Source organism: Adiantum capillus-veneris, chromosome 13 (assembly GCF_014529385.1).
Source record: "Adiantum capillus-veneris isolate H3 chromosome 13, ASM1452938v2, whole genome shotgun sequence".
NCBI classification, from domain to species: domain Eukaryota; kingdom Viridiplantae; phylum Streptophyta; class Polypodiopsida; order Polypodiales; family Pteridaceae; genus Adiantum; species Adiantum capillus-veneris.
The window spans coordinates 127,280,874-127,291,927 of record NC_140943.1 but is presented as its reverse complement, the minus strand read 5'-3'; the positions used below and the strand labels follow the sequence as shown (position 1 = coordinate 127,291,927).

Sequence of the window (11,054 nt, the reverse complement as noted above, 5' to 3'; positions counted from 1 at the left end):
TCTTTGTCACTTTCTTCACATCCTTTGATAGGAAAATCATCAATGAAAGGCATTGTGATTTGAAGAATAAAGTCACGTAAGACCTTATTCATCCCATCCATCATATGTGCAACCGAGTTGGTTGCTCCCTGTGGCAAGGTACACATCCTTACCAAACCCAAAGGTGTCCTCATGGTTGTCAAGTCTCTGCTTTCGATTGCAAGCTGAAATTGATCATACCCTGAGTAGATATCCCCCATTGAGTATATTGCCCTCCCTGCAAATGCCTCTGCAAACTCATCCACAATTGGACCTGTACCTACATTTCTAATTGTCACCTTGTTCACTGGTTGCATATCTTGGATGAAGCGTAGAGAACCATTCTTCTTCGGAACTGTGAACCACCTGTTTGAGTATGGAGCACAAAAAGGCTCCAAGATTCCCATTTTGATTTTCTCATTCAGTAGCTCTACTAACTTTGGCAAATGAGCCTTTGGAACCGGAATAGGCCGCATATTCCAAGGCACATGAGGTATTGTGAAAATTACCATAGGAGCTACAATAGAAGGATCAACACATCCTATCTCATGTGGCTCAAATGCAAAAGCCTTACCATGCTTTGAAAGCATTTCTTTGAAGCACTTTGTCTCCTCCTGTGTTAGAAACTCCTCGCGACCAATCTGCAAGTCTTGGAAAGACTCCTTTGTGAAGGTATGCCCAATCTTTTTAGGATTCCTCAAACTTGGTTGTAAAGAAGCCTTCTCAATCTTTTTCCCTGTTGTTGGGTGGTAAGGGTGAAGCTACTGGTTTCACCTTCTTTGCTACACTCTTGTATTTAGTTTCAACATGGACTTCTGGTCCAACTGTTTGGCTTTCTTTAAAGGCTTCTATTACTTGATACATCTCCATAGAGCAAACTTCCACAACTTCATTTTCAAGATGTAAATTAGACCCCATTATAGCATCAAGCTCACCCATAGTATCTACAAAAGAAACTTGTTCACACAACCCAAAACATTTTCAGTAGGCTCTAGCAACCCACTCTTTTTCATGCCTATTTGTACATTATGCACATATTGCCTCTCACATCTCTTCAAATCTTCAAGTTTTGTAAAACATACTGATCCATTCTTTGTTACCAAGGAGCTCGTTAAAAAAGCTTCACCTATTTTTGGATCAGGCGATACCCTTTTTCTTTCTGTACCACTGCAATCCTGATTTACAATGGTACTTGGCCAAAACCCATCATTTCTCTATGATCATGAAACTCTTTGCTCACCTCTGGTAGAGGATGTTCTCTGAGGTTGTCACGATTTCTTTCATGGTTTACACAAACTGTGAGAAATTGGACAGCTCGTTTACCATCTTTGCTACGTATCCTAGCATATGCTGAACCATCATCCATTACCTTTGTTGCCATTCGAACTCCCACAATGTAGGGTTGTCCAACGATGAGATGATGAAGATGTATCCTGTACAAAGAAGTTTTGGACAATCTTTACATCACCTATTGTTACCTTCACACCTAGACATGCTGCATACAATTCACCGGATGAATTGTTTGCCACTTTTACCATCCATCCATGATCTCTGTCCATCAGCCATTTGCACGTGTTGTAGAGACTCTTTGACATTATGTTTATTTCTGAACCATGGTCAATCAAGGAAACAAATGGCTCTTCAAGATCACCTACCTTGACCAAAGTTTCTGTAATAGCCCTTGCCCAATGACTTCGTGAATAGTAACTCCTAGGAATATCTTCAACTTCTTCATCATCATTTGAGAAATGCACTTGCTTCACTCTCCCACTAGATTGGTAGCATCCTACCACAGATACATCATTCTCCTTATTTTGCAGTTGCATCCCTTGTGTCTTCGAGGTTTCCCCTTCAACCTGTGGACGAGAAACTTCAGCAAGGGTTTGCCTCTTCCTCTTGATGATGTCAATGATCTCCTCATGGAATTCACACTTTGCAATGCCAAGAACTTCTCCCAGAGTAAACTCAATCTTGCTATTCAAGATCCTTTCCTCCAAGACTTTCTTTAAATCTATAGCAACTTCAATATCAGATTGTAGTTTATAAGTTGGGCCTTTTGTCTTACCTTTTGTTGGCTCTTTCTTCTTTCCTGTTGTAGACTCCTCCATGAGTACTTCAGGTGGAGATGCTCCTTGTGTTGAGGGTGTTTGAGAAGGCATTGAGTCGCTTCTTCCCCCACTTCTAGAAGCTCTTTTTGATGGTCCTTCATCAACATTCTCACGTCTACGCTTCTCTTCTACAATTGCCTCATTTTGTTGGCATTTTGTAATGTAGGCATGCACTGACAATGAGTCCACTGATCATTCTATCCTGTTTCTAGACGTATGCAATCACCTGCTTCATGTAGAATCTCTTTTATAAGCTTTCCCTTTTTAGCTAATTGCATGACATTTGGCCAATTAGGACCATGATGGTCACTCACCTTTCATCACAATAATGTTCAATTTTTACTCCATAAGTAGCTGCCTCAACTGAAGAGGTGGCATGCTTAGTTGCCATATCTTCAACTAAGGTTTGCATTCCCCCCTTCCCAAAGTTAGTTCTCAAGGGTAGACCTGTCTCTCTTAAGTGGATTTTACCATCCTTAAAAAAGACAACATCTTTTGACAAAGCATCACTAAAATCATCACAATCTCTTCTTACATGGTCTGTACTATCACACCAAATACATCTATTAACAAACCCTTCTTTGGGCTGTTGTCTTTGCTTAGGAAGTGGCCCTGATGGTTGGCCTTTTTCTTCAAGCTTTGCAAACTTCACCTTCAAGTCACGCATTCCCTTCACAAGCTCATCTAGCATGGACTCATCAAACTTAGGAGCGATAAAAGTAGGCTTTACCATTTTGTCAGAAGTTGAGGTGGAAGGACTTGTAGTATTTACTACCATCTTGTCCCTTCTTCTTTGTCGTTTGGCAAGCAGTGAGACAACACCTTCAACCTCATTCCAGTCGGTCTTTAGTCCTTGCTCAGCATCTTTATCTTCAAGAAGAAGCTCCAAATTTTCTTGAAACTCTTTACCTGCAGCTTGTAAGAAAAGATCTGTCTTCTCTACATCTAGTGTGGCACTTTCTGTCCTAGTGAGTTGTGCATAGCGCCGCTCAAATTCCCTAAGTAGCTCTGTTATTGATAGTCCTTGCTTTGGCTTGACTACCCATTCTAAGAATGTCCTTTTGGTCACTCTCTCCGAGTCCTCCATGAAATATTTCTCCTTTACAACTACTTTGAGTTCTTCCCAATTTCTCCCATGCCCATCTTTAATTGCCCTAACATGCTCCCTAATTTCTGGAGCAATAACTAGCTCAAAGCTTTGAATCATCTCACCTTCTGACACGCGATGCAGCTCCATCTCCTTCACATACTCGCGTAAGTACTTGGTTACATCTTTGCCATTGAACTGATTCATTCTGTTGACGACCGCTTGTATGGCCTTCGTTGCTGAAATCTTCCTTCTTTCAGTAGCATGTTGTTGTTGCATGAACATTGCAAATGCTCGAAACATTTGCATTGTTGCTGGGTCAAAATGCATACCCTGTTGCTCAACATGATCACCCATGGTTACCCACAAACTCTCACCCTAGCAGATTCAAGTCGGGTTCACCAAAAATATGTCAAGAAATTTACGGTCTTGCCAGGAAAGCATCGGGCTTATGGCTGTGAGAGCTTGTGAGAGAACTCAACAAAAACTATATGAAGGAGTTAAACCATAGATGCCATGAAGACTAGGGTTTGGAAAGAAGTGCAATCAAAGAAGACTCACTCTTTCTCTCTTGCACTCACACACACAAAGAAAGAACACAAAAGAGAATGTCAAAACAATACGAAGATGAAGACATCAAGGCTATGGTCATATCGTATCATGGGTAATATGAAAGGGTTAATAGATGAGTTAATGGCATTCAATCTTGGCTAACCAAATAGGCTACGAATTGTTCTTTGGAATTGTAGTTTTGTGCTTACCATAATATATATATTTTGTCTAGTGATTGGGATTAATTGTGTGTACAAATCCTCTTGGTTCATAGCAAGATAACTACGCTTACATCAAAAGAAAAATTATAGTTTATGAGAGGTAGTATGATAGGATCCGGTGATAGAAGTATTTCATTGAGCCTTTCAGGGCCGAAGAGAAATACTATACGTTGTTGAAAGTGTATTTTACGGCTAATCCATACGTTAATTCTAATAGATCGTACAGAGTGAAAGCGATAGAAATGATCATCATGTGGGTTATTCATTTAGGATAGTATGTGAGAAATGTAGATATGAGAAAAATGTAGATATGAGAGAAGTGAAGAGATGAGAAGTTTCCCTCCCAAGCCCTATTCTTGCCCGTAGGCAATAAGGATATTGCGGGGAGAGATGTACCTGTAGCAAAGAGAACCTAAAATTTGTAGAGAGGATGAATTACTAAGAGTGAGAGAGATAGGTTTGGTTAAGGAGATGAGATTATATACATATATATATATATATATATATATATATATATATATTGGATTAGAGATGAAAATGAAAACAACAAGAAATCAAGAAAACATCAATGTAGAACACATCTTACTTGACAAACCCTTCGGCCCCATTAGTGATGAAGAGAGAAGAAGAGGAGAGAATTCAACTTTGATTGATACGCCAAGTCCACGCCCTTCTTTGATTAGAGTTGATCTTCCTAGGATAGCATGCAAGGATGGCTAGTCTTCCTCTAGGAGAAAGTGTAGGCTTGGGCTTATGTTAATGGGGCTAAGTACAATTAGGCATTACTACTCACTCCCTCAAGAATTCCTCTCATCAATGGCTTGAATGCTTGAGTTCCTTTTCAAGGAAGAAGAGGTCCCCTTTTATAGGTGAAGGGAACCCCCAAGGGTTTACACAAGAAGAGAGGAGCCAGTGTGAATAGGAATTGAAAAAGTTGAAAATGAGCTGTCCTCGCATGATGTGGGCAGACTGGGGTCCAATATTTTGATCATATCTCCTCAACCATGGCTCCAAATAAAAAAGTAAAAATATGAGCAAAAACTTCAGCTCATTATCTACGATTTTAATTTTAAAATCATTTTCCAATTCAGATTGGAACCTTGTGTAAAAAATTCATCAAAATAGGATCCATTTCTGGCAGCAAAAGTCTTTCCGTGGTCCCCTTAGCTTAGACTTTCATTTAATTCCAAAAGACACCTCATGCCATATGAAAGCATGAAATTGCTCTTTGACAAAGTTTTGTAATCATGCTTGCAATAATGCATTAAAATAAGTGTATCTTTGAAATCATGCCACCTCGTGTTCCACTAGGATTTGATTCCCTATTAGTAGCTATTTAAAAATAAATATAAGAAAAGTATAAAAAATACATAGAATATATATATTGGACTTTACCCTAGATATAGGATCTAGCTAGGGTGTGAGATGATAATGAAATAGTAGAAATAAAGAATCAATGCTTTTTGCCCCAAGTTAAAGAGGCGGAGCTATTGATGCTTTTCCCATAGTATTTTCTGATGGTAAAGTAAGGAAAGGTTACCCTTGAGAAAAATAATAGGATGAGATAAAAAGCTTATTATTATACTTAAATATGCATATGTACATTATAGGAAAGATAATTATGTATCTAAAAAATTACAAGATAGATCTTGTAGCATGCGTTCCCACTATGTACGTGTCACAGCACGACAACGTGAAATAGAAAGATCTATTTGATATACTTCAGAACAAATAACATTTAAAATAAGTCTCGATCAGCATTCACAACATTGATAAAATGACTCGAACAAGTAATCCTGCCATTGGTAGGCCCTAGTGATCCCTCACCTTGTTTTTTTGGTAAAAAAACATAATGTTAAATAACAAAATAGAAAGTAGAGAGAAACACTTTTCGTTGGACTATGCCATTGTTTTTGTGTGGCGAGATCTGAAGGGGACGTCATTCTGTGAGATGGAACGTCAATGACACTCACGAATTGAGGCCGAGCGTCCAAGTGTGTGTATGCTCCTTTTCACAAATTTTCGTTTTTTAAATTCAATGATCAATAGGCTATATATTGCTGTATAGCACATGCTACAATCATAATGCAGTACTGACTGCTACACACAGCCATAGTGACTTAGGGCGGTGCACCAAGTGCCACATGCCATGTTAGCATAACGGTGGTGCAGCACCAACTCCCAACTTTCCACAACTACCGGCGTACCAATCGCGACGCATTAGCGTAGGAGACATCATCGGCTCGCTACAAAAATGATGCACTCAATTGGATGAAATGTTTAAATTTTCGTGAAATAAGATAATTAAATTTTATTCTCATAACATGTTCTTGATACATATGGTGATTTGTGATCCTGTCTGTGCGGGGAATAGTCACTTTCAAGAGAGAATGTTCTCCTCCATTCCATTCCCTAACTGTACTTCACATTCAAGGCTTGCATCTAAACTACAAGAACATGCAATCCAAGCTTAAGGCAACGGCTATTTTATTTAATTCAATCAGAGACTTACACAAAAATTACTGAAGAAGTGCCATGAGTTTTTATCTGCATTATCTATATACAAGGCCTTTTAGAGGGTCACCGATGATCTGGCATGCGGCTCTCCTTAATCTCAAGAACATGTGAACACGTGATCATCTGACAACTAGATCAATCTCTGATTTTCGCAGTTCATTATGCAGATTGTAGCCGAGTATGGGCATCAAAGTCCATGCGTTGTAAATAACATCACCCTCAAAGTCATAAACTATGACACCATAGCATGAAGAGCATGTGGACACCTGATTGGGACCTTGGGATCCTAGAAGGCCAAAATAGACCACAGAGTAAGCATGTAAGTAATTGCGGCGGTCGCGCTCTAGGAGGACACCAATAGAGTCTGCATGCTGGCCAAATTGATAGCCAGCATCAAAAAATGAGAACGCATTGAGAGGATCAAAGCTGCCCAATCCCCACCTGACACCTGGTGGAGGAGTATAATCAGATGCCATGGGGCTGATCCACCTTGTTGGTGCTTGCATGGCTCCTGGAGTGTCAAATCCATGAGCCAAGAGCTGTTGGCAATGCCAGCACTGGCCAGCCTGTTGCTCCTTTGACTTTGTCCATGGCTGCCTCACCATCACCATGTTGGAGTCAGCTAATGATGCCTCTTGCAATTTTCTGTACACATAATCATTCATAGATGGCAAGGCAGTTCCAACAGTAGTCTTGAAAGGCAAGGCATCTACAGTGACCATTGGCAAGTGTCCCATGAAATATCCAAGAAAAGTCTTTCTTGTTTGGCCTCCAGTCTTGATCCCTAGCACAAGAAGTTTTGGACAAACACTCACAATATTTCCCACATTGTGACTTACCTCAACATCATGAGCTTCTGTGAGGGAGGCGCCGCATACCTAGCTAGGTATGCGATGCCTCTCGAGCAGGAGCTCATGATGTTATGCATTGTATGAAAAACACTGAGAAAGACTCCGTCTTCCTACATGAGAAAATTTCTAAATCTTCTTGTGTAGAAGAAGTTTAATTTTAGCTTAGACATTGTAACAGAAATCAGTCCAGAGGTTCTGAATTAAAACATCCATGCCTTCAAAGCTATACTTGTCTTTAGCTCACTTATATGCAATTGTCAAGCCCAGAATAATGCATGGTAGTTGTAATGTTACCGCAAGAGAAGAGTCCTTCACATAGTCTCAAGAAGTCTCTCTTCTGCTGTGGGCCCCTTGCTTGAACATGCTGATCATTAGCAGCAATGCGCAATGTGCCAACACAAACCCGTTTATTAGTTCCCATAGGTACAGGCCTTGGCAGTAGCCGATGAACAGTCGAGCCAGCTTCCCCTGCTAGCACAGCTATGAGTGTGTTAGGTACCCAGTCCACATCTTGGGTTTCATCCAGAACTCCTGCATCACGCAAGCCTTTAGTCAAGTTAGATAGCTCATCCTGGTTTTCCCAATAGTGAATGGCCTGCAAAAACACAGTGGGTGAAGATAATAGGATGGTTGCCACCAACTTATCATCCCATGCATAACATGGTGCCTGACTTCCCCTGCCATGGACTAACACCTCCACTGCCTTACGTCGTGCTATTAGATACCCTGGATTGCCTACACTTCCCATGCTTATGGCACGAAAGTTTTGACCCATGCTCTCAAGTGCATAATACACCTGGATTTCAGCAAAAGCATCATAGCTCATATCAGTGTAATCCCCATGAAAACCCATTGTGTCACTAACGTTAAAACGAGCCATTGTTGGTATATCTATATCAGTCTCGTCCTCAAACGGGTAATATAAACCAGACATTGCATCTACTTTTATATGTTGGTCTACAGCCCCATCCCTGTTGGCCATACGAAAACTTCTGGCCAATAGCTTACGGGGATGAAGCTTACAGAAAAGATGCATTCCCAGTTCTACAATTAATGATGCCATCTCCTTCAGAGGAGTAAGATAATTCCCTACATCCAACCAGTGTGAAGTACATGATATATCTACCCAACCAACCCGGACAGATTGATCCTCTTTGGTATAGGTTGAAACTGGCAATAGCCCTGCAACAAGTAACTCATGGAACAAAGCACCTCTGCTGATGTGAAATAGTGTAGAAAACATGGCATATGAACATGTCAAAAGTGCAGCCAGGGCTGCATATGAGGTGTCAGAAGTAAATAGACCCGAGCCATGGGCTCCTAGCATATGCTCCACACGTGGCCAGGTACGGAGTGCTGCAATGGGCATCACATAGTCCTGCTTGAGTGCCCAGCGCAGAACATATGACTCCTGACACTTGCTGCATGACTCAGCATGGCGGAGATACCGTGCAAATATCTTATCAGCTTCCTTGGAACCCCACAATGTTTGCCTCACCCCTGCTGCAAATGACTGACGTTCAGACACCCGAGGCAGAATTACAATGACCGGATTGAAGAGGAACTGCATAGTGGCAGTTGCTGCCCACCATTTCTGGCTATCATTGTATTGCCGTGATGCAAGCTTATCAAACCATAATGCCTTGTCACTGATGACTTGCATTTCCACCATAGTTGTCAAAACTGCATCTACCTCTGTTGTCCAACACTCTGGTGGCTTCTTATCTGCACATTGCACATATGATACAACTGCATATCTATCTACATCACATGGTTGGATATCTGAGGGACAAGCATATAAGGAGTGCCAGATATAATCCAAAGCGTCTTTGGTGAGTGCTCTGACAGGGCCATATCCAAGATCTCGCAATACTTGTTTGTAGGTATCAGCCTCAAGACCAAAAACGTTATCCAATTCCTGTTCACTTAACCATGTAGGATTGGGCTGGTGATGAGAACCCAGCCAACAACCTTGAGGCCACAATCTAAGAGACACATGATTAGCTTTATTGGCAAGTATAGTTATGAGTACCTCTGGTTCCATATCATCATTGAATTGTCTGCTGGATGGGAAATAGATGGAGTGCAAATGCAGCAGGTCGCGGGCGAGCTCACTGTTATCTTCTTTGTCATCCCTGAGGTCATCCATGAGAGCACCATAATGATCCACGAGATCCTCCACCCCACCACGAACCTCGCCTGCAGCATCTAATCCCTCGAACTGAACCCTGCTAGCTTTTGCCTCCGCGAGTGAAGTGTTGAGTGCTTCACGGAATTGATTGAGCAAGCTTAGCTCGTCCATTGATCGGACAACAAAAACCCAAAAAAGAAATCACGTGTGCACAGAGCATACAATTTCTGTTTCTCAACGTCAACGGCCGGCAGTTTTTGGAATTTAAGATGCCATGGCCCATGTCTACAATGCTTCCTTGTTTCCACCAAATATATGCCATTAACAAATAATAGTATTCTACTACCTTGCACCTATTACTACTATTGGGATGAATGATATTAAAATCATTCATTAGCAAGATCCCCCCCCCCCCCTCTCCTCGCCCTCGTCTAAAGTCCAGTCCTCCCTAGGGCTCCCTACTCGTGCTTCGCCTCTGCCCTCACCGTCCATCGCCAGAGAGAGAGAGAGAGAGAGAGAGAGAGAGAGAGAGAGAGAGAAACTCTTGAGCGAGAGGCCGTAGGCCTGTAGCACATAGCACTAGGGAGAGAGAGAGAGAGGGCTCTGTTGAGCTACCTCGCAAGGGGAGAGAGAGAGAGAGAGAGAGAGAGAGAGAGAGAGATGAAAAGGGCAAGAGAGGGGCATGCCCTGCACGTGGCATGTCCCCTCTTCCCTCCCTCACCCTTCCCTTCCCTTTTCTAGCTCCAACTACTGAGCTATTTTCCCATTTTCTAGGATTGGGTACCCCATACTGCATCATCCAATCACAAACTCTTCTTTAAAGTATCAAGTACTCCTTGTTTTAACCTTTTGTAAGGCTATTCATCGTCCCGACTTCCCCACAAGAAGATTAACTTTTCTCATGTAGGAAAACGGAGTCTTTTCCAGTGTTTTTCATACAATGAATAACATCATGAGCTTCTGCTCGAGAGGCACCGCATACCTAGCTAGGTACGTTTGGGGGCAGGGGACCCCCCCCCCCCCCACACCGGGCTGGCGGTCCCCTCTCCCCAATTGTACCTAACTAGGCATGTGGTGCCTCCCTCACAGAAGCTCATGATGTTGAGGTAAGTCACAATGTGGGAATTATTGTGAGAATTTGTCCAAAACTTCTTGTGCCCCTAGAGGCTAGCAAACACAACAACCTCTCGCTTGGTATAATGGTCAATCACATTATAGCAAGACCTTCCCTTCACCATCTGTGATCATAATACTAGAACGATCACTTGTTCATGACTTAGGTTACTCATCATGTTATTAATGTGTTTGATGCTGATTACTTGATCTCGTCTACATAATTGAGATTCCCTCAAAAAAATTAAAAGGTATTACTAATGGCTTTAAAAAAATTAAAAGGTATTCTTAATTCAAAGATTCTCCCAACTACAACAATAGTGATGCGCTAGTCTATAGCCCATAGCCACGGGCAATGCCGAAGCACATAGATCTGCAACAATGTTAGCTGTAAAAGACGGATGCAACATTGAGAGAGAGAGAGAGAGAGAGAGAGAGAGAGAGAGAGAGAGAGAG

The 11,054-nt window shown here is 41.7% G+C and overlaps 1 protein-coding gene across 2 annotated transcripts; it reads right to left on the bottom strand.

Moving 5' to 3' along the window:
• Nucleotides 1-6,456: 6,456 nt before the first annotated feature.
• LOC147444841 (uncharacterized) lies at nt 6,457-9,771 on the bottom strand. Of its 2 annotated transcripts, XM_086527369.1 has the most exons (3): nt 9,387-9,771; nt 7,649-9,299; nt 6,457-7,287 (listed from the first exon to the last, which is right to left on the bottom strand). In XM_086527369.1, exons 1-3 carry the CDS (start codon nt 9,654-9,656, stop codon nt 6,623-6,625), a joined length of 2,586 nt encoding a protein of 861 aa, XP_086383495.1. In that variant the 5' UTR covers nt 9,657-9,771; the 3' UTR covers nt 6,457-6,622. The 2 variants fall into 2 exon arrangements, with proteins under 2 accessions (XP_086383495.1, XP_086383494.1); XM_086527368.1 differs by having other exon boundaries at nt 7,649-9,770.
• Between the last annotated feature and the right edge of the window lie 1,283 nt (nt 9,772-11,054).